Source organism: Lepus europaeus, chromosome 14 (assembly GCF_033115175.1).
Source record: "Lepus europaeus isolate LE1 chromosome 14, mLepTim1.pri, whole genome shotgun sequence".
Lineage (NCBI taxonomy): Eukaryota > Metazoa > Chordata > Mammalia > Lagomorpha > Leporidae > Lepus > Lepus europaeus.
In genome coordinates, this window is record NC_084840.1 from 38,559,068 (window position 1) to 38,584,763 (window position 25,696).

At 50.1% G+C, this 25,696-nt stretch overlaps 1 protein-coding gene across 1 annotated transcript in view; it reads left to right on the forward strand.

The window, feature by feature from the left end:
* The first annotated feature begins 651 nt into the window (after positions 1–651).
* PARP1 (poly(ADP-ribose) polymerase 1) overlaps positions 652–25,696 on the forward strand; it is a 44,310-nt gene continuing 19,265 nt past the window's right edge. The window contains exons 1-8 of the mRNA XM_062210459.1: positions 652–840; positions 4,669–4,834; positions 16,300–16,415; positions 17,658–17,872; positions 19,303–19,402; positions 21,538–21,654; positions 22,373–22,549; positions 24,747–24,894. Of these exons, the coding sequence (XP_062066443.1) occupies positions 721–840; positions 4,669–4,834; positions 16,300–16,415; positions 17,658–17,872; positions 19,303–19,402; positions 21,538–21,654; positions 22,373–22,549; positions 24,747–24,894 (1,159 nt within the window). The 5' untranslated portion in view covers positions 652–720. The remainder of the gene's footprint in view (positions 841–4,668; positions 4,835–16,299; positions 16,416–17,657; positions 17,873–19,302; positions 19,403–21,537; positions 21,655–22,372; positions 22,550–24,746; positions 24,895–25,696) is intronic.

Here is a 25,696-nt window from a genome sequence, read left to right on the forward strand (position 1 = left end):
CGCCCTAGTGGCCACAGGTCTAGCAATTACCACAGTTTCAAGTTAGCGATGAGCTTAATGTTCAGAGCGCTCGCTCTGCACCAGTGCACGTGGCTAATCCTCCCGGGAGCTGCGTCCTGCATTTCTAGGCCAGAACCAAGGAATAAATGCACTTCCGTGGCTGTTCGGTCCCAACCGCCTTCGGGCTGCCAATTCGCATGCCTGCCCAGGGCCGGGCCAACGTTGCCCAGCCAGTCCCGCGCCTCCTCGGACCCGAGAGGGCACCTTCTCAAAACGGGTCGGGGCAGAATTCCGTGGCGGGAGTGCGTACGCCTCCCCCGGATAAAACAGTTAAAGGGCTCGCGCGCTCCAGGCCCCGCCCCGGCCCCCGGCCGCCGCCGGAGGAGCTGGACCCGCACACGCGGCCCGCCCCGCAGACGCCCCGCGGGCGTCTGGGAAAAGGCGGTTCCTGCGGCCAGCGAGGGGCGCGCGCTTGCTCTCCGCCCCTTGAACGCCCGGCGCCGGGGGCGTGCCCGCGGCCAGGCATCAGCAATCTATCGGCGAGCGACGGCGGCGGTCGGCGCGGCGTGCTCAGGGGCGGCCCTAGGCGCTCGGGTGTCTGCGGGCGGCGCACGGGTGGGCGGTGCGCGCGCGCGCGCGGGGCGGCGAGGCGGCGTTGGCGGCGAGGCGGCGAGGCGGCGTCGGCGGACTCCGGGGGCCCGGGTGAGCGAGAGCTGGAGGATGGCGGAGTCTTCGGACAAGCTCTACCGAGTGGAATACGCCAAGAGCGGGCGCGCCTCCTGCAAGAAATGCAGCGAGAGCATCCCCAAGGACTCGCTCCGGATGGCCATCATGGTGCAGGTGCGGGCGGCGCGGGAGGGCGGAGGACCTCTCCGGGGGCCCGCGGGGGCCTCGGAGCGGCGCGCAGGGCCTGTGGGCGCTGCTGCCGCTGCGGAGCCGCGTGCGGCCCACCTGGTGGACCCTTCCGGGAGGCCCGCTCATCCAGCGTGAAAAACCCGGGAAACAGAGCCGGTAGCGGGTGATTCCTTACGCGCTCGTCGCCATGAGGAGCCGCTTCTCTGGTTTTTGGGCGGTGCAGGAGTTCTTGCCTATTTTACTGCCGTTGGCCTCAGGGCGAGGAAAACGTGTGCCGGACCTTCTGAAGCGGCTCTGATTTTCGACCTGCCTTGTTCTCCAAGGTTTTTTGGCCTACGTCTCCCAGCCAAACTGACTGGTGGGGATTTTTTTCGTTTCTTGAACTAATTTTGGCTCCCCTTGCAACAGCCGCTGTCGTTATTTGAATCCTAATTATGCGAAACCTATGCAGGGCAGTGGCATTTTTGCGTAGTGCGTTCGTTGTGGGCCCGATTTGTGGTTTTAAGATATTTTTCCCCAAACTTTCCAGATTCGCACACTCGTTCTTTTGCTGCATTTGCGGCTATGTTGAGTGGTCACCTGGACTTTTTGATCGATTGGGGATCCTCTGATGTTGTTCGCACAGATTTCAGAGATGGGCAGTTGGGGTGTTGGGGGTGGGGGCTTGGGACGTGAAGGCCCCTGCCAGTGTGCCTGTTCGACCCTGACTCTCACCTGCCAAGTCCTTCTGCCCCTCCAACGGAAAGCTGCTACCCTGGCTTAGTGCTCGGGGCCCAGGTAATTTGGCTTCTGCAGTGCTTTTTAGGGGTGCTTGGCCAGCTCCTCCATGGGTTTCTCAGTACCGAACAGGGCACGAGAGCAGGACACATGGACCAAGTGGGTCCCAAGTGCCGGCTCTGCCTGATTTCACAACGTGTCGGGGGTCCGAGGCTGCCCTCTTGGAATCCCCAGAGCCTCCGCGGCTCAGTACCTGGCACACAGCCCCAGTACTGTTCCTCCAGTGGACATGTACTGAGTACCTGGTAAGTTCCAGGCCCTGTGTTAGGTTCTAGTGAGGCAAGGAAAATCCACCCTCGGGAGCTTCCAGTTTGGGGAGACGACGTAAACACTGCTGTGAGGGAGTGGGTGACACGTGATGGAGCTCCAGGAGAGGAGCCGGAGGTGAACAGGGCTGGGGGGTGAGGATAGAGGAGTACCCGGGGCTTACAGTTGGAAGCACCGGGGAGAGCCTTATCCCCCCACTAAGTGCTTTGGGTTTGCCCTGAGTACAGGAGACAGCCTATTCAGAGTTGGCAAGGGTCCTGTGCCTGGAGTCTGGGACATTGGGCTCCAGAAGTCCTTGCATTCAGATGAGAAAAAATTTACATCTCTGTCTTCCCTGAACTCAAGGTGAAACACCTTATTTCCTCTAATCCTGATTGTAAGCGGCTACGCAAAGGCATAGTAACAGTACCTGGGTTTTCTTTTTATTTATTTCTGAGGCAGAGTTAGAGAGAGAGCGGGAGTGCAAGGGAGAGCGAGATTTCCTGTCTGCTGGTTCACTCCCCAGTTGGCTGCAGTGTCTGGGCCAGGCTGAAGCCAGGAATTCTGACTGGGTTTCCCATGTGGTTGGCAGGGGCCCATGTACGTGGGCCATCATCTGCTGTTTTCCCAGATGCATTAGCAGGGAGCTAAATCAGAAGTGGAGCAGCGCATTCTTAAACCAGTGCCCTGATACAGATGCCAGCATCGCAGGCTGGAGCTTAACCCTCTGGGCTACAGCACCATCCCCAGACCTATGATTTTATCACCAAGTATTTTCATGCTGCTTTATGGCTGGGGCTATGTCAAAATCTTGACAAAATTACAATAGTTATTAGCATGAGCTCTAGGTCTGGTTATTTATAACTTTAAAGTGCATTAGTTACTGTAATCCCAATTTACTTTAATGTTTGATTGTTTTTCAGTAGAATCCATTTCCTTTGTGAGCTTACATTCTTTAGAAAAGGCCAGCCATGGAGGACTCTGTTCTAGTGGAAATGTCAGCCAGGAAGCCCAAGAACAGCCAATATGTTAGAACTGGGCCGCTGCTGGGGAGGAACTAGAACCCGATAAAGTTGAACGTTACTGGGCCTTCCTTGATAGGGAAAGAGACTAGGGAGTTTCAGTTCAGAATGTCAAGTTGTTGGGATGGGCTGGACTGTGAAAGAAAGAAACCTTTCTTCTCCTTGTTGGAATATAAATACCTTCTTTTACATTTGTATGGCAGGATTGTTCTCTGAGTATCAAATACCTGATACTTCAGCCTTCGCCTTGGGCCTTGCCTGCTGGCCCTCCTACATTTTGACTGGGAGGATGGGTGTCCCCAGAGGGTTTGAGTGCCTCCTCTCCACGGGGTGGGCAGGCCAGAAGGGTGGCCAGCGTATACACAAAGAAATTTGATCAGCCGGTAGCTGGCTGAGGACCTGGGTACCGTTGGCTGCTAGGTGTTTGCCGGGTGCACAGAGATCCTGTGCCTTAGTGGTGCAGTGTGGCTGCACATAGCGGCGATCGTGTTTTGATGTTGCTCAAAGGCTCTTTTGCTGAAGGATAGGGCCTGGTGGTCCTCCAAGCTTGGGATGTGAGTGAGCCCTTGGGTGTCTCGCACTATGGTTGAGAACACAGTCCCCAGGCTTGGGAGGAAACCCCACCGCGGCTTACCCTCTTACTGGAGGGGGAGGTGGCGTCATCAGTGCCTCTCTCTCTGGTCGCAGCCCGGTCTGGGTAATTTTAAGTGGCTGTCCTGGCAGGCAGCGTGCTGGAAAGCTCTGCTGTGTCACATTCAGATTTGAGCTGAGTCAGTTCCTGCCAGAGTGTGAACCACCATCACACCACCCGCAACCTCAGTGTCTCCATCTGTGAAATGGGGGTGCTGGTTGCCCCCTAGAGCCGGGTTGCAGGGTTACACAGGATGGCTTATAAAAGGCACGAGGAACCCAAGAAATGCCAGGGCTCACCCCATGCCTAGTCACTGTCACCATCCAGTCTGTGAAGCCAGACAGCGCTGGGGCGTGAGAGCAGAACCTGACCCTGTCACAGAGAAAGGCCCTGTGCCGCTAAGTCACGGCCAGCCTGAGTGTGAAGGGTTGCAGGGAAGAAAATGCGTCCAGAGGAGAAGTCTGCAAGCGGCTGCACTCCCTGGAGGCTGGGGATGAGCTGACAGACCTGCCGGCCTGCTGCCCCGAACTGTCAAACTGTCCTCTCTTGTGTTGCCCTCATGCAAGTTCATTCATTCTGCTCACGTCTGTGCTGCTGGGAGCTTGACGCTTTTTCTGACACATTTTCTCTGCCTTGCTCATTATCTGGGTCTTGTTCCTTGTTATTCTTCGTTGTGGAGCCTTCACAGAGCCCTTTTTGGGCCACACAGGCCCTTGGAGTCCAGGCGTGATGGGAGCGGTTGTCTGGCCTTTCCCAGCAGCAGCCGTGGGGCCATGACACTGAGCAGGTGTGATGTGAGAGGCGAACCACGGAAACGTAGCAGTGAGTGGTTCAAAGGGACACGGAGCCGAGCTCTATTCTGAAGTGCTGCGGTTCTGCTGGCTTGGCTTTGCGGCCTGAGAGAATGGGCTCGGGAGCAGCGGGCACGTTTTCTGAGCTCTCAGGGAAGATCTTGGGAGGAAGTGTGTTGCCTGGGTGCTGTTTCTCATGCATTTGCAGTTCCACTTGAAGAGGCCCACGGGGAGAATGGGTGTCCCGTGTTGGTCCCCTGCTAGAAGCTGGAGCTACAGTAGGCATGGGTGAGTCAGGGTCATGGTGAGCAGCTCACTTACCTCCCTCTGTCTCCCCTCCTTCTAGTCGCCCATGTTCGATGGGAAAGTCCCACACTGGTACCACTTCTCCTGCTTCTGGAAGGTGGGCCACTCCATCCGGCAGCCTGACAGCGAAGTGGATGGCTTCTCTGATCTGCGGTGGGATGACCAGCAGAAAGTCAAGAAGACGGCGGAGGCCGGCGGGGTGACTGGTGCGTACAGACTGGGGAGGCCAGCCGTGGGGATTCAGCCCCTCCCGAAAGCTGCCAGGGGCCACTTTTCTGAAAAAGCAAAGCAAAAGTCTGCCAGCTCCTTCTCTCTGGCACATGTGAGGATTGTGAGTCTGGTGCTGAGGTTACTGCACCAGCGTTGTCTGTTGAGTGGCATTTTTCCCCCAGGTACTTGAAGTGCGTTCTAGTGTTAATCCTTGTTTTGCTTATGTTTCTAATAGGGCAGTTTGAGGGGTTTTTTGTTTTTGGGTTTTAATTTATTTGAAAGGTAGAGTTACGGACAGAGAGTGGGAGAGAAAGAAAGAGGTTTTCCATCTGCTTCCTAAACGGCCATAATGGCTCCCTTAATGGTTCACTCCCTAAATGGCCACAACTGCTGGTGCCCATCTGAAACCAGGAGCCAGGAGCTTCTTCTGGATCTCCTACATAGGTGCAAAAACCCAAACATTTGGGCCATCTTCCACTGCTTTCCTGGGCCATAGCAGAGAGCTGGATCAGAAGAGGAGCAGCCGGGATATGAACCTGGTGCCTTTATGGGATGCCGGCACATCAGGGGGAGGCTTAGCCTACTACACAACAGCACCAGCCCCAAGGGCAATTTGAGTTTGAAAAGAGAACTGAGCAGAGTTCCTGTGCACCCCTTGACCACCGTTTCCCCCGCAGCTTCCTCTACCATCCGCATTCCCCAGAGTGGCACATTTGTCGCGGTCCGTGGACCTGCCTTGACACATGACTATTTAAGTTAGGGTTCCCTCTTGGTGTTGTGACTGTGTGGGTTTGAAAAATGGAGAAAGACACGTTGCCACCCTTAGAGCATTGTGCAAAAGAGTTACCACCTGGACAATCGCCTGTGCTCTGCCTGTTCCTCCCTCTCACACCTCACCCTGACAGCCACTATCTACTTACTGTCTCCATAGTTTCCTCTTACGTCTTGGCCCATAGTGCTGTCTAGAGGACAGAGCATAAAGCAGAGATATTAAATGCCTTATTCAGAGATAGAATCCTAGGGCAGCAAGACAGAGGGTAGAAAAGGAAAGAGGAAAGCAGATACAGTTGTCCCTCCATGGCCACATTATCTGCAGGAATTGGTTCCTGGACTCCTGTGGGTACCAGAATCTTGAGGCCCTGATATCAAATGGCATAGCATTCATATACAGGGATAACCTGTGTGCACCGCACATGCTGCATATGGTTGTTACACTGTGTTGGTTAGGGAATAATGACAAGGAACAAAGGCTGTCGCTTTCAGGACAGGTGCAGTGATTATTTTGTGAAAATGTTTGCTCCTTGACATGGTTGTATCTGTACTTGTGTACCTGCTGAATAAGGTAGGGTGTTTTCAAGCTGGCCAGCCTCAGAAGAACCAGCCAATTGCTTGATCATGCAGGATGCCTCCAAAGAGGTCTTGGCTTCTGCCACTGAGCTGCAGAAAAGCCCCGTGGAGGAAGCAAGACGCCTCGTCCATTGCACATTTCTGTCCTGTCTCTTGTCGGTCCGGGCTCACCCCAAGTGCAGTTACTGCAGTACGCTCCTGCTCACGTTGCTCTGCCTCACGACCCACAGCCGCACCTGCATCTGGGAGTGGCAGGAGGAGGCAGAGGCTTCCCAGGCCTGTCAGTCCCCTGTGGTCAGTGTGCTGAGCCTCCCGTGGCGTAGTCTTTAGAGGTGAGGCCAGGCTGGCGCTTCCCCTGAGGGTGGTGGCATTAGGGCCTGCAGCCATGGCTCTGGTGGTCACTGTTCTCAGTGGAACAAGTGGCCCGCCTGGAAAGGGGGATGTGCTGGGTCCAGTCCATGTAGTTAATGGGTGTTTTTTTTTTTTTTTCCTTTCTTTCTTTTAAAATTCAAAGACTTAATCTATTTGGAATTTGTCCTTATGTGTGGTATGAGGTATGGCCCGGTTTGGGTTTTTTTCCCCCCAGGTCACAGCTTGGGATGCCGGCATCCCAACTCTGTATGGACTAGATTACCTTCTCCCCCACTGCTTTGCCTTAGACAAAATCCCTTTACTTTGGGTCCTTTGAAGAATTTCCATTCCATTGGTCTATTTAAGGTGTTTTGTTCTTTATTATTTTATTATTTTACTTGTTAAAAAAGATTTATTTATTTATTAGAGAGGCAGAGACACACAGAGAGAGAAGGAGGGAGGCAGAGGTCTTTCATCTGCTGATTCACTCCCCAAATGTCTGCAACAGCCCGAGCTAGACTGATCCAAAGCCAGGAGTCAGGAGCTTCTTCCAAGTCTCCCACATGGGTGCAGGGACATCCCATATGGGCGTGGTTCCTGACCTGGCTGTTCCATTTCCCATCCAGCTCCCTACTGATGTGCTTGGGAAAGCATAAAGTGGCCCAAGTGGTTGGGCCCCTGCTCCCCATGTGGGAGACCTGGAAGGTCCTGGCTTCTGGCTCCTGGCTCTGGCCTGACCCAGACCCAGCTGTTGCGGCTATCCAGAGAGTGAAACAGCGGATGGAAGACCTGTCTTTCTCTCTCTCACTTTCAAATAAATCTTTAAAAACAAAATAAAATACAGGTAGGTTTTTTGTGTAGATATAAACTTTCAGCCCATTTAGGTAAATACCAGGGAGTATGATTAGATGAATACCAGGAAATCGAATGGTAAGTTAATTTTATGAGGAACTACCAAACTGTCTTCCAAAATGGCTAAACCATTTTTGCATTCCCACCAGCAGGCAGTGAGAGTTCTGTTGCTCCACATCTTTCCTAGTGTCCTGTGGTTCAGTGTTAACAGTTCTTTGTATATTTAGGTAATAGCCCTTTTATCAGATACGTCTTTGCAGATATTTTCTAACAGTCTGTGGCTGATCTTTTTCAGCATCTTTCACAGTATGGAAGTTTTCAGTTTTAACAAAATCTAGCTTATTGAATACTTTTTTTTTTTTTTTAAGATTTATTCATTTATTTGAAAGGCAGAGTTAGACATACAGATCTTCCATCTACTGGTTCCCTCCCCAGGTGGCCACAGCTATTGCACCTGGGCCAGTCCAAAGCCAGGAGTTTCATCCAGGTCCCACACGTGAGTGGCAGGAGCCCAAGGACTCCACTGCTTTCCCAGGCACGTTAGCAGAGAGCCGGATCGGAAGTGGAGCAGCTGGGACTTGAACTGGTGTCCCGGTGCTGGCATCGCAGGCATCAGTCCTGATTACTTTCATAGATTTTGCTTCTGCTGTGTCTGAAAGCCACCACCAAACACAGGATCATCTAGGTTTTCCCCTGTGTCATCTTCTAGGAGTGCTGTGGTTTTATGTTTTACATATAAGTCTGTAATCCATTTTTAGTTACTTTTTGTGAAGGATATAAGATCTGTGTCGATTCTTTTTTCTACATGTGTATGTCTAGTTATTCTAGCGCCATTTGTTGAAAAGATTCTTTTTCTCTTTCCTCCTTTGCAAGAGATCAGTGGACTATATTTTTTGGGGTCTATTTCTAGTCTCTCTTCTGTTCTGTAGGTCTTTTTATCCTTGTGCCAAATACCACACTGTCTTGAAGGCTGTAACTTCATAATGTCTTTAGGTTGCATAGAGTCAGTCCTCCAACTTTATTCTTAAATTTGTGTTGGCCACCTTATTGTGTTAGCATCTTTTTGCCTCTCCATATAAACTATAGGGTTGGTTTGTTGATGTTCGCAAACTAACTTGCTGGCTGCCTTTTAATTTTAAAAAGTCCATTTTCATCACTTTTGGAAGGAAATCTTCTGAGACTGCATTCTCATTTCTCTGCCTTCCTAAATTGACCCAGTTTAACCTGTTCTCATGACTCTAGAATGCTGGTGGGAGCTGAACTGTGCTTTCCGGGGAACTGCTTCTGCCATTGTTAAATTGTGTTTTCTCTGCCTGTCCTTTTTGCAGCTCTCAATGTGTTTGACTCTCAGCTGCTTTTGGACTACTGAGAGATTGATAATACCTCTCAGAGTTGTGAACAAAATTATAGGGAATTTGCCAAGAAAGGATCCAGAGGTGTGTCAGTTTTAGAGGATTGGTATAGGAAAAACTTTCTTGAACTGTGGCTGATTTCTCTTTTGTATTTAGGATTGTAGAAGTTATAGGTTTAGAGACCCAGATATGTTATATCTAGTTATAACTTGAATGTATCAAGTTATAATTTTATAATATGGAAAGGCGGCCGGTGCTGTGGCTCAATAGGCTAATCCTCTACCTTGCGGCGCCGGCACACCGGGTTCTAGTCCCGGTCGGGGCACCGATCCTGTCCCAGTTGCCCCTCTTCCAGGCCAGCTCTCTGCTGTGGCCAGGGAGTACAGTGGAGGATGGCCCAAGTGCTTGGGCCCTGCACCCCATGGGAGACCAGGAGAAGCACCTGGCTCCTGCCTTCCGATCAGCGCGGTGCACCGGCCGCAGCACACCGGCCGTGGCGGCCATTGGAGGGTGAACCAACGGCAAAGGAAGACCTTTCTCTCTGTCTCTCTCTCTCTCTCACTGTCCACTCTGCCTGTCAAAAATTTAAAAAATTAAAAAATAATAATAATAATATGGAAAGGCATAAGAAGTTTGCTGTAAATGTGTCTGTTTTGTTAAGGCCTTGTAACCATAAAGTTAAGATACAACCTACTAATTGGCTAGTGTGTGTGTAGATGTTATATATATATATATATATATATATATACACATATATATACATATATATAATTTAATGATTTAATAATTAATTTATTTTTAGTACATTTATATTAAACAGTTTAATTCATACCAGATTCTATCATTCAGAAATAAGTGTTGTGAGCATTGTGGGGTATCTCCTTAGAAAATACCGATGGGTTGTGTGTCTGTGTGGTATTTCTTCTTTCCTGCAGAAATGGGATCCTACTCAGAAAAACTTTTGTGGTGAAGTAGACATAAAATGTATCATCACAGCCAAAAATGGCTGTGCAGTTTAGTGGCGTTAAATGCATACACACTACATCTGTCCTCAGAACTTTCTCATCTTCCCAACTCCCTCTTCCAAGGCCCTTGCAACCGCTGCTCTTTCTTTCTGTGAGTTGACTACCCTAGATACACTTACATGAGTGGATTATGTGTGTCCTTTAGTGACTGACTTATTTCATTCCTCTTAGTACCTTCTAGGTTAATATCTGTTGTAGTATATGTCAGAATTTCCTTCCTTTTTAGGCGTAATATTCCATGTAAGGAATGCATTTACCACATTTTGTTTGTTCAGTCACATGTTGTTGGACATGTGGGATGGTTTTCACATTTTGGTCATTGTGAATAATGTGGCTGTGTACCTGGAAGCCAAGTCATTGGATCCTGTGAGAATTCTGTGTTTGATTTTTCAGAGAACCTACATACTGTTTTCCACAGCAGTGGTGCCTTTTCACTTAGGGATTGCCGTTTTTCTACATTGTTACCAAGGCTTATTTCTGCTTTTGAGTTTGTCTGTAGTGTGTCTCAGGTCAGTGTCTGCAGGGTGGAGCATGTGCTGTTCCCTCCCACTGAACTGAGAAGGAGTCCTGAGGCCCCAAGACGAAGGAAGCTCCCGGAAGCTCCCGTAGTAAAGAGATACAGGGTTCCAGATCAGGGCACTGGGCAGTGTGGGCAGAGCTGCAGCAGACACAAGGTTTTGAACTTTTTACAAATGAATAGGAGTAGCCCTGGGGCATCTCTGTGCTGGCTCACCTTATCTGAAAGTCTCTTGATAGCATTTATTTATTTCTTTTTTAAGATTTATTTATTTATTTGAAAGTCAGAGTTACACAGAGAGAGAAGAGGCAGAGAGAGAGAGAGGTCCTCCATCCGATGGTTCACTCCCCAATTGGCTGCAACAGCCAGAGCCGTGCCGATCCGAAGCCAGGAGCTTCCTCTGGGTCTCCCACATGGGTGCAGGGGCCCAAGGCTTGGGCCACCCTCCACTGCTTTCCCAGACCATAACAGAGAGCTGGATTAGAAGTGGAACAGCCAGGTCTTGAACCGGCGCCCGTATGGGATGCCGGCGCTTCAGGCCAGGGCATTAACCTGCTGTGCCACAGCACTGGCCCCTCTTGATAGCATTTAGACTTTACAGCTGGAGAGGGAGAGGGTCAGCTGATAAGCTTAATTAACAACTTAATTAAACAATTTAATATCCACTCTTTTAGTGTTAAAAAGTTATAGACTTCTCACTAGGCTAATCCTCCGCCTTGCGGCGCCGGCACACCGGGTTCTAGTCCCGGTCGGGGCACCGATCCTGTCCCAGTTGCCCCTCTTCCAGGCCAGCTCTCTGCTGTGGCCAGGGAGTGCAGTGGAGGATGGCCCAAGTTCTTGGGCCCTGCACCCCATGGGAGACCAGGAGAAGCACCTGGCTCCTGCCATCGGATCAGCGCGGTGCGCCGGCCGCAGTGCGCCTACCACGGCGGCCATTGGAGGGTGAACCAACGGCAAAAAGGAAGACCTTTCTCTCTGTCTCTCTCTCACTGTCCACTCTGCCTGTCAAAAAAAAAAAAAAAAAAAAGTTATAGACTTCTGGCTGGCGCCGCGGCTCACTAGGCTAATCCTCTGCCTTGCGGCGCCGGCACACTGGGTTCTAGTCCCGGTCGGGGCACCGATCCTGTCCCGGTTGCCCCTCTTCCAGGCCAGCTCTCTGCTGTGGCCCGGGAGTGCAGTGGAGGATGGCCCAAGTGCTTGGGCCCTGCACCCCATGGGAGACCAGGAGAAGCACCTGGCTCCTGCCATCGGATCAGCGCGGTGCGCCGGCCGCAGCGTGCCTACCGCAGCGGCCATTGGAGGGTGAACCAACGGCAAAAGGAAGACCTTTCTCTCTCACTGTCCACTCTGCTTGTCAAAAATTAAAAAAAAAGACAAAAAGTTATAGCCTTCTGTAATTTATATATATATATACACACATATATATAGTATTTATTTGATTGATGTCCCACACCACAGCTGGATCAGGCCAAAGCTGAGAGCCAAAATCTCCATCCAGGTCTCCCACATGGGTGGCAGGGAGCCCAAACACATGGGCCATCTTCTGCTTTCTCAGGTGCATGGAGCTGGATCTGAAGCTGAGCAGCTTGACTTGACTTGAACTGCCTCTCCGATGTGGGATGCCAGAGTTGCAGGCAGTAACTTAACCTGCCGTTGTTTTTTTAAAGGTACATAATATGTGTTGAGATGTTGCTGGATTCCACACACCATTCCAAGCACTTAATTTGGAGTTCTTACAGTAGGCTTGTATCTGTTTTTATAACTAAGGAAGTTTATGTACAGAGAAGTTAGGTCACTGGGCCAAAGTTATGCTGGTGGTAAATGCCTGAGCCAACATCCAGGCTGTCTTGCTTTTGCTAAGTTACAGATAGACGTGAAGATTTCTTATGCCTCCTGGGCACCTGAACAATTGTTTCTTTAATTCCAAAAAGTAGAATTACTGCCCAGAATATATCACTGCCCAGATGAATAACTTTAAGGCAGCTGCACTTAATGCCAGTGATGCATAACATACCCATTTCTCTACCTCTACACCATTCCTAAGTGTAATTGTTCTTTCTCATTTCTCTCCTAGTTAGGTGAATTTTATTGCTAGTGAGGTAACATTTTCTCGTGTTTATTAGGTTAATCCCTCCCCCCTCTTTTGCATTAGTCAACCCCTCTTCACGGACTGATTTGCTTCTGCTGATTGAACCACCCTTAGATCAAAAATGTCATTGAAAAGAAATTACATGGGGCCAGCACCGTGGCTCACTTGGTTAATCCTCTGCCTGCAGCGCCAGTATCCCATATAGGCGCCAGGTTCTAGTCCTGGTTGCTCCTCTTCAAATCCAGCTCTTTGCTGTGGCCCGGGAAGGCAGTGGAGGATGGCCCAAGTGCTTGGGCCTGCACCCGAATAGGAGACCAGGAGGAAGCACCTGGCTCCTGGCTTCGGATCAGTGCAGTGCGCCGGCCTTAGTGGCCATTTGGGGGGTGAACCAATAGAAGGAAGACCTTTCTCTGTCTCTCTTTCTCTCTCTCTCTCAATAACTCTGCCTGTCCAAAAAAAAAAGAAATATGTATTAAGCATGTATAGACTTTTTGTCATGCCCTAGAGAACACAGGATTATGTATAAAAGCAATCTAGAGATGATTTAAAGTAAACATACAGTGTATGTAGATACTGTGAGCTTTTATGTAAGCGACTGGATCACCCTTGCATTCTGTTACCTCTTGGTCCTGGAACCAACCCCCAACAGATCGTTATTTATGTCCTTGCTTCATTTGTTTATGGAATGTTTTGTCTTTTTCTCAGTGAAGTGTAAAATAGACTACATCTTTGTCATAACATCTTGCAAATACTTTCTCATTTTGACATTTTTCTTGAGTATTGTCTTGTATTTTTGCTACATTTTGTTTTTGGTTAATGGTCATGTAGTCATATCAGCCTTCTCCTTTGCTTGTCTCTTTGACGTTGTCTGTTGAATTTTAAAGATAAGTTACATAGGATATTATGCACATATCTGATGGATGCAGCGCAGTGAGCTTGGGCACACATCTAACATATACCCTGTTTCAAGTTACAGAACATTTCCTGTCCTGCCAGGAAAGGAAATTCTCTTTGTGCCTTTTTCCAGACATTTTTCCCCTACCCAGGTAACAGCTGTTCAAATTTCAGGAAGGGAAGAATTGCAGGTGCTCCTGCATGGGCTACCTTCACAAAGCATCGCATCTGTGAGACTTGTCCAGATCATCTCGTGTTGGTTTTTTCCTTATCACTGAGGGCAGCCCTTTGCTAGAATCACTATATCCGCAGAAGTGTTTTCCAAAGTGGCTGTACCATTTTATATTCCCATGTGTATGTGAGCGTTTTGGTTCCTCCACATCCTTACTAAGAGTTGATACAGTCATTCTTTTAATATCAGCCATTTCAGCAGGCTTCCTAGTAGCATTCCTAACCCAAAACTCCAAAATCCAAAAGTTTGAGCACTGACATGACACCACAAGTAGTAGTTTCCACATCTGAACTCAAGATGATTGACAGTCAAAAGGCAGGCACACTAAAGATGCTGTGTAAAATTATTTTTAGGCTGTGTGTATAAGGTATACACGAAGCAAATGGGTTTCCTGTTTAGACCTGGGTCCCGCCCCAAAATGTCCTATTTTGTATATGCAGATATTCCAAAATCCAGAAAAATCCAAAATCTGAAACACTTCTGGTCCTAAGCATTTTGGATAAGAGATACTCAAATACTTTTCTTTATTCTTGGATTGTAAGAGTTACTTGTATATTTTAGGTGCAAGTCCTTTGCTGGAGTTAATATCGTGAATACCTTCTCCCAGTCTATGGCTTGCCTCTTTACTTAATTAGTGGCATCTTTTGAAGAGCAGTCGTTTTTAATTTTTATAAACTCCAGATTGATTTTGTTTTCATTTTTTAGTTGGTGCTTACTGTCTCCTGAGAAATTTTTGCCTTCTCTAAGATCATTCTTCTTTGTTTTTCATAGAGATTTTGTAGTGTCAGCTTTCACGTTTAGCTTTGAGATCTGTTGATTTTGGCAGAAGACTCATTTCCCCATTGAATTGCTTTAGTTTTTTTGTCAGAGCAGTTGATTGCTTATTAGTATGGATCTGTGTCATGATTGGCTTGTCTGCCAATACCATTGTATTTTTTTTTTGTAAGATTTATTTACTTAGTTATTTGAAAGGCAATGTTCCAGATGGAGGGACAGAGAGAGATCTTCTTCCATCCACCAGTTTACTCCCCAAATGGCCAATGGCTGAGGTTGGGCCAGGTAGAAGCTGGGAGCCAAGAGCTTCATCCAGGTCTCCAGTGTGGCTGTAGGGGCCCTGGCACTGGGTCATGCTGCTGCTTTCCCAGGTGCATTAGCAAGGAGCTGAATCAAAAATACAGCACCCGGGACTCGCACTGGCACTCATGGATGCCGGCACTACAGTTGGCAGCTTAACACACTGTGCCACAGCCAGCCCTAGTAGCATCTTGATTACTGTAACTTTGTATAAGTCACCAATCATGTAGTGTGATTCCTCCAACTTTGTCCTTTTTCAATACGATTTGGCGTTTTTCGTCCTTGTTCAGTACCTTATATGTTTTGTAGCAAACACCCATTTCTTCCTCAGAAAACCTGCTAGGAATTTCGTTGTCATTGCATTGGATCTGCAGATCAGGTTTCAGATAGTTGCCTTTTTCTTTTCTTTTCTTTTTTTTTTTTTTTTTAAAGAGACTTACTTATTTAAAAGATAGAGTTACAGAGACAGAGACCTTCCATCTGCTGGTTCAGTCCCCAAATGGCTGCAACAGCTGTGGCTAGGCCAGGCTGAAGCCAGGAACCTGGAACTCCCTCCTGGTCTCCCATTTGAGCCAGGTGCATTAGCAGGGAGCTGGATTGGAGGTTGAGTAGCTGGGCTCAGAGGGGATGCCAGCATTTCAGGTGGCAACATAACCTACCATGCCACAACACTGGCCCCAGATAGTTGATGTCTTAAATGGATCCTTCCAATTCATGAACATACCATTATCCCTCCTGTTAAATTCAACCAAGTCATGTCATTTTTGTTATAAAGGTCTTGCATGTATTTTATTAAATGTATTTCAGAAGTTTTATGTCTTTTAATGTTGCTTAAAATAGCAGTGAACTTTATTTTCCTAGTGTTTATTTCTGGTATACAGAAATGTCTGTGTAGTTGTGTCAGTATAGTGACCTCGTGCCCTACAAATTTGCTAAATTCACCTAATAGTCCTGGCAGCTTTTTGGTAGCCTCCTAAGCATCCCATGTTCACAGTCGTATTATTTGCAAATAGAGATGGTTTTGCTTGATTTTTTTTCTACATTTAGTTCTTTCTTATTTATTTTTCTTGCCTTAATGTCCCAAAACTTCTACTACAGTGTTAAGTGAAAGAGATAAGAGAGGGACAGCCTTGTGTCATTCCTGATCTTAGGGGAGAAACATTCAACCCGGAAGTTATTTTTATGTAATAAGATAATCCAGCTCGTGTCCCAGGTCGTTGGCCAGTTATCCTCCTAACCCTGTTGAATGACTCAGCCTTTCTCCACTAGTCTGAAACGGCTCTTTGAGCAGCTGTGCAAGTCTGTTGTACATTTGTGTCTGATCTCCTTTTGGTAAAACATGTAGCATCGATACAGCATAATGGAAATTAGAAGGGAGTGTTTAGTATGGTGCCAGAGCTTTATCGTCGGCACATACTTAGTACTTCCCAAAGCGGAGGGGGCACTCCAGAGGAACTGGAGGACGGGACGGCCGGACAGCTGGCCAGCAGCTAGCGTGGTGGTGTTTTAGAGAGCTTGTCTGAGGAAAGTCACCATGTTGCCAGGAAGAACGCGTTAGTGACAGACCCGAGTGGTTCCAGACAGAGATGAGGCCGGTTGCAGTTGCCCAAAGCTCAAGGTGGCCTAGTGGGAGGGTCCTCGGGAGGCTGAGGTGGAGGATGGGTGTTTTGGCAGCTGTGGTGCCCTGGGATGCCTGACATGGGCATCGCTGTGTGTTTGACTCTTAAGGCAAAGGCCAGGATGGAACCGGCAGCAAAACAGAGAAGACGCTGGGTGACTTTGCAGCCGAGTACGCCAAGTCCAACAGAAGCACGTGCAAGGGGTGCATGGAGAAGATAGAAAAGGTGAGAGCCTGGGGCCCCCGGGGTCTCACTTTGTGAATCGCCCACATTGAATGTTACTGGCTGTCTCAAGTAGGGCTTTAGCTCAACATAAGCAGCTAAAAATGAGGATCTTAGTGGAGGCTGGGGATGACAGTGCCTTTTCTTCCAGACAAGCCTGGCGCTGCTTACTCCTGGTCCAGTGCTGTGTGTGTGGCTCCATCCATCCACCCGGAGGACACTGGGAGAGTCTGGGCCTCCTTTAGACTCAGCAGTGGTGGGGAGGAAGGCTGTTTGTGTCCTGGTAGGGTTAAGTCTGAGTGTTTTCCCTGGTGTGAGTCTCCAGCTTTTTTTAATCTACTCAGAGGAACTTCATTACCGTTCTCACTAATTCTTGTCCCTGAAGGCTGACAACCAGTGAGATGGAATGGGGGCCGTCTGAGGAGCAGAGACACAGGCAGAGGGAAGACCAGTGCCCTCCAGCCTTCTCACCCTCCTCTGATGTTACATCCAAATACTAATTGATTCACTTACGGCGTTGATGGAGAGTTGCTGCCTCCTCAAGGGTGTTGTGCAGGAAATCGAGTTGAGCCAGTGAGAAAACCATGGAACCGCTAGATCTTCTCCAGCCATTTTCAACCACCAAAAATGTGGGGCAAGAACGATGGTCCTCTTCCCTTGCAGGGCAGTGCCGGGCGCTGCCTGGCGTGAGTTAGGGGGAGCAGCAGCAGCCCCATGCTCTGAGTTCTCTGACGAGACACTTCCAGGAACCCCAGGCCTGATCATTGCAGGACTAGGTTCTTGCCTATGGATTTATTACTCAGTCATAGGGGGGCTTCCTATGTGTATAGTCCAAATTGTCCATGAGAAAGTGGGAATGAGCAAAAAAAAAAAATCCCTCCTGGAACAGTTACGTGGCATTGGGGGCCAGCCCAGGTGTTGTGTGAGGCCCTGGCTCTGCCCAGTGTACCGCATCAGGTTTTCCTCTGCCTGCCCCAGGTCAGGGAAGTTCCTCCTGTGTCCAGGCAGGTAGGCTGATAGCCAGCCATTTGGAATTGCCCCTATTAAAGATGTAGGTGCTGAGGCTTGAGAGTGGCACACAGTCCTGGGGGGCACAGGAGAGCCATGACCTGCCATGGCCTTTGAGTTGCTGGCAGAGCCTTGGCTTGGACCACGACCCCTCACTGGCTGGTGCAGAGCCTGGCCCCTGATGTTTACCCTCCTGCCATGTCATTCCCTAGAAACTACACGTGCTTTTCCCCTTAGGGTCAGGTGCGCCTTTCCAAGAAGATGCTGGACCCAGAGAAGCCACAGCTGGGCATGATCGACCGCTGGTACCACCCGAACTGCTTTGTCAAGAACAGGGAGGAGCTGGGTTTCCGGCCTGAGTACAGTGCAAGTCAGCTCAAGGGCTTCAGCCTTCTCTCTGCAGAGGATAAAGAGGCCCTGAAGAAGCAGCTCCCGGGGGTCAAGAGTGAAGGGTAGGTAGAGCACAGGGGGCCAGGGTCTCTGGGGGTTGGTGAGGGGCCTTAGGGGCCCCAAGAGCCCTCCAGGTTTCACAGCTCTCCTGCGTCCCTTTGCTGACCGTCAGAAAGCCAGGGAGAGGCAGGCTGAGGGCCGTGAGAGCAGAGCTGTGGGAGTAGAGGGCAGGGTAGAGGAGGACTGCAGGGAGCATCCAGTGCCTATTCCTATAGCTGTAGCCCCTGCCAAGAGCCCACTCCCCTCGAAGGTCTGCTTCCCAGTCTGAGTTTTCCCCTTGCCTGGGGCAGCTACCGCATTTCCTCCAACCCACTCAAGACTCACCTTCACAGGAGTGCGTGTGAATTGTGTTCCTGTGTGTTGGTCTCTAGGAAAGGTGCTGGGAAAGTCACGGCCATTTTTAAATGCAGAGTGGGTCATGGGTAATAAGTTCCTGGCTTGGAGTTGGGGATGGTGCAGATCTCTTGTGGTGTTTTCATTTAGGACGGGAAGGATCATCAGTGAGGGTCTTGAGTCTGTGATCACTGCCTAGTCCTTCCCGTCGACCCTGTGCGGACTCCTCGGCCCTGACCTAGAGGTGCTTGTGAACAAGCACACTGCAGGCAGTGTGGCAGGGTCGTGTGCCCCGTGCTGCCACCGTCATGGAGCAGCCTTCATAATGTCTTTTCAATTCACAGCACAGATCGTTGAAGTGACAGTGGGATGAGTGAGAAAATGGAAAGTCCCTGGGGCATTGCAGCACATGATGTGTGCCACAGTTCATGAGCCACTCTCCTGCCATAGTGACCAGAGTGTGCTGAGCACGTCTGATGGGTGCTATGCTTGGGCTGTTGCATTTGCCCATCACCACGATCCTCAAAAGTCAGTGGCAGCCTTTTCCTTACTTTGTGTGTGAGGTGAACCCAGGCCTGCATGCCAGCTGAGGCTGTGTCTTAACTGCTGGGCAGAATGGCTAGTTAGCAAGGCTCCGACTTCAACTGCTTCTGCTTCTGGGCAGTGTGGCCCAGCCTCTGAGAACAGCTTCTTGGCCTTGGGGCCAGCCCTGTGTTTTGAGCTCGGAAGGCTCAGTTCTGGTGCTGGAGTGCGCTCACCTCCTGCTTTGTTCCAGCCAAGAAACAATATGGGGTTTTTGACATCGATGGGTCTTGAGCCTTGGATCTTGTTCCAAGGCCCTGGAGCAACCCACAGCCCCCCTGCTCAGCTGGTAGATTTTCTTCTGAGATACATAAAGTCTCCTGCCTTGGTGGTTGCAGGTGCTGCCCAAGGAGACAGTGAGCTCATAAGAGCACCAAGCAGGATGCCTGTGGGGTGAGGGCACTGGTGAGAGTGAGCAGGGCCCAACAGGTCTTAAAATACTCCATCCTGCTTAGACGTTGGGTGCCTGAGTTGTTCCGGCCCTGGGTGTTTGTCTTACATCCCATGTCTCTTTCAGAAAAAGGAAAGGAGATGAGGTGGACGGAATGGATGAAGTGGCCAAGAAAAAATCTAAAAAAGAAAAAGACAAGGAGAGTAAGCTTGAAAAGGCCCTCAAGGTAAGTTCTGTGGTCTCAGTTCTGTAACTTCTAGCAAGAAAATTCAGGGAAGTGTGTCCCACTCACTAGGACCTCCCAAGATCACAGCTGTCACCAGATAGCCTGACTTTGCCCCAGCTTGTCTTGCTTCCCTCCTCCCAAGAAACACTGTTTACTCGGAAGAGAATATGCATTGGGCTATGGGCGCCAGAGCTATAGCCAGGCCCAGGCAGGCACTGGCACCCTGTCCCTGCTCCTCTTCGTCACCTCAGGATGGTGGATATGGCAGCACCTGCCGGGGTCTCTTGCATACGCTGGAGGCCAAAAGTTGAATTCAAGGAAGCCAGAGGTTCTTAGCATAGACAGATTGCTTGAAGAGGTAGATTTCCCATGTTTTTACAATGAAGATCTCGTGTTTAAAAGTAAAAGGGATTATGGTAACAGGGGAGAAGACTGTTCAGTCGATGACCATTGACCAGGGAGAGTCATCATGGTATTGATTATGCTGCAGGTGTTGAAGCAGTGTGAAAATTATCTAGAAAATGCTGGGTGTTGGAGAAAGTAGGGGCAAACAGTCAGAAGTCAGTCTCTGAGGACCATGCTTTCCATGAGCCATGTGCTTGGGTCTCTGGTATGAGTACTCAGGTTTTGCTTGTGGTATAGAAATTAGCACATGATTCTTAAAAAAGAATCACAGATTTGGTGGATTGTGTTATGGGGAATAAAAATGTCTGCTCTGCATCAAATCTGGCTGCAGTAGAGCCACAGCCCATAGTGCATTTGCACTTCAGTCCCTGTGCTCTCTCCCTGATGTTGTCAGAGATGGAAAGAAAGAAACTCAAAGTGTTTCCCCATGCTTGCGCCTCTGTTTCTGCTGGCTCATCTGGTGTTGGAGGTTCAGGAGTTACTCCACTTGCATTTGACCTTGTACCCAGGACTTCCTGGAACTGCAGGTTGTCCCACCATGTGCTGAGGGAGGAGGAGGAGCGCAGGGGAGATTGTTGAGTCCCTAACAGTAGAGCTGGGAAATAGGCGCAAATGTGTGTGACTGCAGCTTTGAGTCAGTGTTCATTTGGTGCTGATAGTGAGCCTGTGTGTATCATAGGGTTGGCATCTTCGTCTATTTTTCATATGGAGGGAGTCTGAGGCCAAGAGGGTGAGTAACTTGCCGTGGTCCTGCAGAGAGAGGAGACGCCCTGGCCTCCACTCTAAGATGGGGAGGCCTATGCTCTTCCCAGCCAGGCACTTGTGAGAGTAAGTGAGGTGACTTATCAAAGTACACAACAAAGAGCAGGCCCTTCATAGACATTAAAAACTTAAAAGTCCTTTTTCAGGAGAACTTAAATGTGTCCCTGCTTGGTATTGAATTGATGTGCTATTAAGAAATTAGTGTTCAGAATCATTCCTACTCTCAGATTGGTAGAGGGGCAGACATTTGGTACAGCAGTTAAGACACCACCTGGGCTACCCACATGCCATATTGGAGTATCTGGGTTCAAGTCCTGGCTCTGCTCCCAGTTCCAGCTTCCTGCTAATGACCTGGGAGGCAGCAGGTTAGGCTCACATACTTGGGTTCCTTCCAGCCATGTGAGAGACCCAGATGGAGTCTTCCAGACTCTTATTTTGGTGTGACCCAGTCCCAGCTGGTGGTGGCATTTGGGAAATAAACCAGCTAATGGAAATCTCTGTAGATATCCTGTGTGTGTGTGTGTGTGTCTGTCTGTCTCTGCCTTTCACATAAGAAAAGATTGACGGAGAACAGGCACACCCTACCTCCTTTGGCCTCTGGATATTGGTGGCCGACACATGTGGGCCCTGGGCCCAACTTAGCACTTACAGGCCCCTGTGTGTCTTGTGGGCTTGGTTTCTGAGGGATGCATTCCAGGGGCTTTAGTGACTGTTGCGTCCTTCCCCACACTTGTTAATTGGTTTCTTCCCCACCTTGCATAGCTCTTTGAGAGCCCATGCTTCATATTTAATTTGAGACCTGCTGGAGCATGGCAAGGACTTAAAATCTACTGCTCAGACCATCTTTTCGGGAGAGTCAGTTCAGCTAATCCTCTGGTGTGTGCTTGGGACCAGGCATGTCCAGAGGTATACTCTTCCTTCAGTTGAAAAGAGAGGCCTCTCACTCAGCCGCTGGGTCTTGTCCCTAGGCCCAGAACGACCTGATCTGGAACATCAAGGATGAACTAAAGAAAGTGTGTTCGACCAATGACCTGAAAGAGCTGCTCATCTTCAACAAGCAGCAAGTGCCTTCCGGGGAGTCGGCGGTGAGCGGCCTTAGTGTTAGAGCGGGACACACCTATGAGGCCGACTGTCCTAATGGAATATGCGAGGCCCTCCGTTTGAACACCTGCTGGTATTAGCTGCGAGGAGTATAACCTCGGTAGTCATGTTGCACAGTCATCACTGCCATTGTGGTCACCATTTCCCCAGGGGCAGTTGGGACAGGCCCTACCAGACATTTCTACATGTTGACACTTGCTATGGAATTCTGCTGGGGGCTAGAGTGGGCCATGTTTGCCTTGAATGTTCATACCACATACTTTGGCCTGAGTAGCACTCTCAGCTGCCTTCTGCCCAAACTCCCTGGGGCTGCAAGGCTTGTGGAGGGAAAGAGACCCTTCTGCAAGGTGGCATGCCAGTGTTCCAGCATTTCCCCAGCTGCTTCTTCCCTGCCCTCCTCCTCTGGAGTTGAGGTTGCCTTGGTACCTTGTGCGGGACCAGGGCATGCTCTGGGCTCTCCCTGTATTTCCCAATCTCTGAGGGGTGGGGAAGGTGAAGGAACACTTCACTTAGAGATGGGTCTCTGAAAACCCAAGAACCCAAGCCCCCTAGCAAACCAGTTGCCCAGGGGGCAAGTTCAAGAGCCCCAGGCAAGCCTCTGTTGCAGTGAAGGAGGTCTGTGCAAGTTCTCCATGCCACATTGCACAGCGTCTTCCCTGGAGTGCCTCCTTTGCCCTCTGACCATTTCATTGCTGGCTTCAGATCTTGGACCGGGTAGCTGATGGCATGGTGTTCGGTGCCCTCCTTCCCTGCGAGGAGTGCTCGGGCCAGCTTGTCTTCAAGAGCGATGCTTACTACTGCACCGGGGACGTCACTGCCTGGACCAAGTGTATGGTCAAGACACAGACACCCAACCGGAAGGAATGGGTGACCCCAAAGGTAAGGGGTCGGTTGCAGGGAGGGGTGGTTCTGGGATCTGTTGGCGGGGCTTGTCACCAAGGCTACAGTGTCAGACTTCGTCACAACTGGGCCATTCTCATGATCAGAACATAAAATTTTATGGGTTCCATATGTTTGCAGACTGTACAAATACGGAAACAAAGCGTCTCTGAAGTGTGGAGTCAAGGTTTGTCCAGTTGCTCGTGAGGACCATGAATTACTTGATTTATTGAGGCCCAGTGTGCACTGGTTACTGTGAGGGACATATGGTGAACAGATAGTAGTAATTCCTGCTTTTATGACAAGCATTTCCTTGCCTTAGTGCCGGAGGGAGAGTTAGGGCCAGAGTTCATGTATCACTAGGTACTGAGTGCCCTCTATACGAGGGACCCACATGTGGAATTTAGCGGGCACAGACCCCTCAGTTGGAGAGTTGGCAGCTGGATAAGCTCCTGCCCTGTGCCCTCAGGCTGGCAGGAGCTGGGGCAAGGCCCCGGTTCTCCCTTTGCTCCCTGTGCCTGCTGTGTTCCCAGGCGGGGAGGACGCTTGGGCCAGTCCCCTCGGCACTCGGGTGTCCCTGCTAGAGCAGGTCTGACCTTGTCACCTCCCTTCCTTCAGCAGCTTACAGACCATTGTGTGGTGTTTGTATCCTTTTACTATCTCTCAAGGAGCAAATCAGATGACAGTTAGCAGCGTGGACTGCTGATAGCCCATGCGCCAACTGTAGCACATCCGAGAGTGTGTGCGGGTGCACGACCCCTCTGCAGCCTGCCGGCGCTTGCTGCCTGTGTGCATTCACGGCCCAGACCCCACGCGGTGGTTGTTGCCCCAGCACGTGTCCCTGTGGTGACAGAATCACGACCTCCTTGATCTGACTCTGGGCTTTCTGCAGCCTCTGCTGCCTCTTCCTTTTCCTCCCTTTTCGCTCTCCCCACCATGCTCCTTGGCTCTTTACACTCCCAGCCATGGACAGCGCCTAGGGTTCCCCATAGGCCATCTGGGTTCCTGTAGTGAGCAGACACTTGCCTGCTTTTCCAGCTCCTAATGGACTGAGCAGGTCACTGGCCTGTGAGTGCCCTCCCAGCATTCCCACTTTCCTGTCATCTTAGCTCACCTCCAGTTTAGAACTTGGCTCACCATTGTATATCTGACGTGGTCAAGACTGAGCCTCCTCAAGGGCAGAAACCATCTTCTGGAGCTGCCTGGGATGTGTGGCAGTATTAGGTGGTCAGTGTCTGTTGGGGGCTCTTTGTTAGCCTTTTGTCCAACTGGCGTTCATTGACTGTGGCATCGTCGGAAAGTCCTGTGTATTGACTGGATGAAGTCTTAGGAGCATAGGAACTGTGGTCTTTCCCAGAGCTTTGTGCATTTGACATTGATTGAGTGACCATCTAGAATAAGTCCCTTTGTAAATCTCCTGGGACAGAGAATGAACTGTGCCATTTGATGTAGGGATTTTGTTGTAAGTTCAGTAAAAAAAGGAAAAGAGTTACCCTGACTTAGGGGTAATGGTGTGTGTGGTCCTGGGGCCCTTCCGGTCATAGATTGGGCACGTGAGGCCCCAGGAAGGCCTGTTCATTCTTGAGAATGATTCAGGGATGGGGTGGGGGCAGCAATTAAGTCGCTGCTTGAGACCCTGCATCCCATGTCAGTGCCTGGGTTTGAGCTTCATGCCTGCCTGTGCACACCCTAGGAAACAGTAGGTAAGGCCTCAAGTGGCTGGGTCCATACATCTGTGTGGGAGCCCAACACAGAGTTCCCAGTTCCTGCCGGTGGCCTGGCCTAGCTTCAGCTGTTGCGGACAGTTGGGTATTGAACCACCAAATAGGAGACTCCCCTCCCTCTCATAGAAAAAATAAATGAGTGGGGCCGGGGAGGTGGTTGTAGGTTCCAGCAGTGGTTCCCCGACCAGATCATCAACTATCATTTTGTTTGTTTTTCATTTTCTTAAAGGAAAAGATTCTCCTTTAAACACAGCTGCAGTGCCAATTTGATCATAAAATGGAAATACTGGCCATAAGTACCATGGTGGCAGAATTGCCATCCTTCATCCTAGAAGCCTCCCATTTTCCTATTTTATATTCTTTATTGAAAAAAGAGATCTTTGAATTTGCACAAGCCAGATCTCTCTTGGCCGGTTAGGTGGTCGTTTCTAGAGGGAACTAGTTTCTTAAAAACTAAAACTTAAATTCTTCAGGAATTCCGGGAAATCTCTTACCTCAAGAAATTGAAGATCAAAAAGCAGGACCGCATATTCCCCCCAGAGAGCAGCGCCCCGGCAGCAGCGGCACCCCCTCCCTCCACAGCCTCGGCCCCCGCTTCTGTGACTCCCTCCGCTCCAGCAGGTACAGCTCCAGGGGCTGGGCACCCTGACCTCTGAGCCCTGATTCTGCAGTGACCTGACAGCAGCCGCCTGGGCTCTCTGCCTGTCCTCTGGGAAGCCCCGCCCTGCCTGGGTTGGGGCTCTTCCCTTGCCCTGAAGCCTCTAGAGGGCGGAACCCAGGGAGCAGGCATTAAGGACAAATGCTTTCTTATTCTGGAAGCTAGGCAGGGCTTCTTAGGACAGACCAGTCAGCAGCCTTACCTGGAGTGGCGATCAGGATGTCCTGCCTGACCACACAGAGCCTCCTTGCAGGGCTCCTGCTTTCCCGAGGCTCAACCGCTCTGCCCCCACCAGGTGTGTCTGGTGAGACGCTTGGGTCTGTTACGTGCAGAGACAGAATTCACTGGCTAGGGCCGGGGAGGAGTGCCCTAAGCAGGAAGCACAAGCCGATCAGCAAGTGTTCGGGCAGAAGAGACCTGCTGCTCCTTTACTTGGAGACACGTGGACAGTGTAAGGTGAAGGCCACAGTTTGGTGGGTGGAGGACAAGGTTCTGTCCCTGAGCATGAACCCCTTAGAGGCCTCCTTCCTGCCCCCTGGAGAGGACCTGTGGTCACTGCAGTGCACATGCATGGTTGCCCTGGATCCAAATGCAGGTGTCCCTCCTCAGCTTTCCTCTCACTTGCCAGTTCACACCCAAGCCACTGATTTTGTTCTCTGGAGACTTGGCCAGTTTCCCCTTAAATGACTCGGCCTTCCCAGAATGCGCAGGTGGGACTTCTCCCTGCAGCTCTTCCAGGTCTGGAAATGTCAGCAGCGCTGCGTT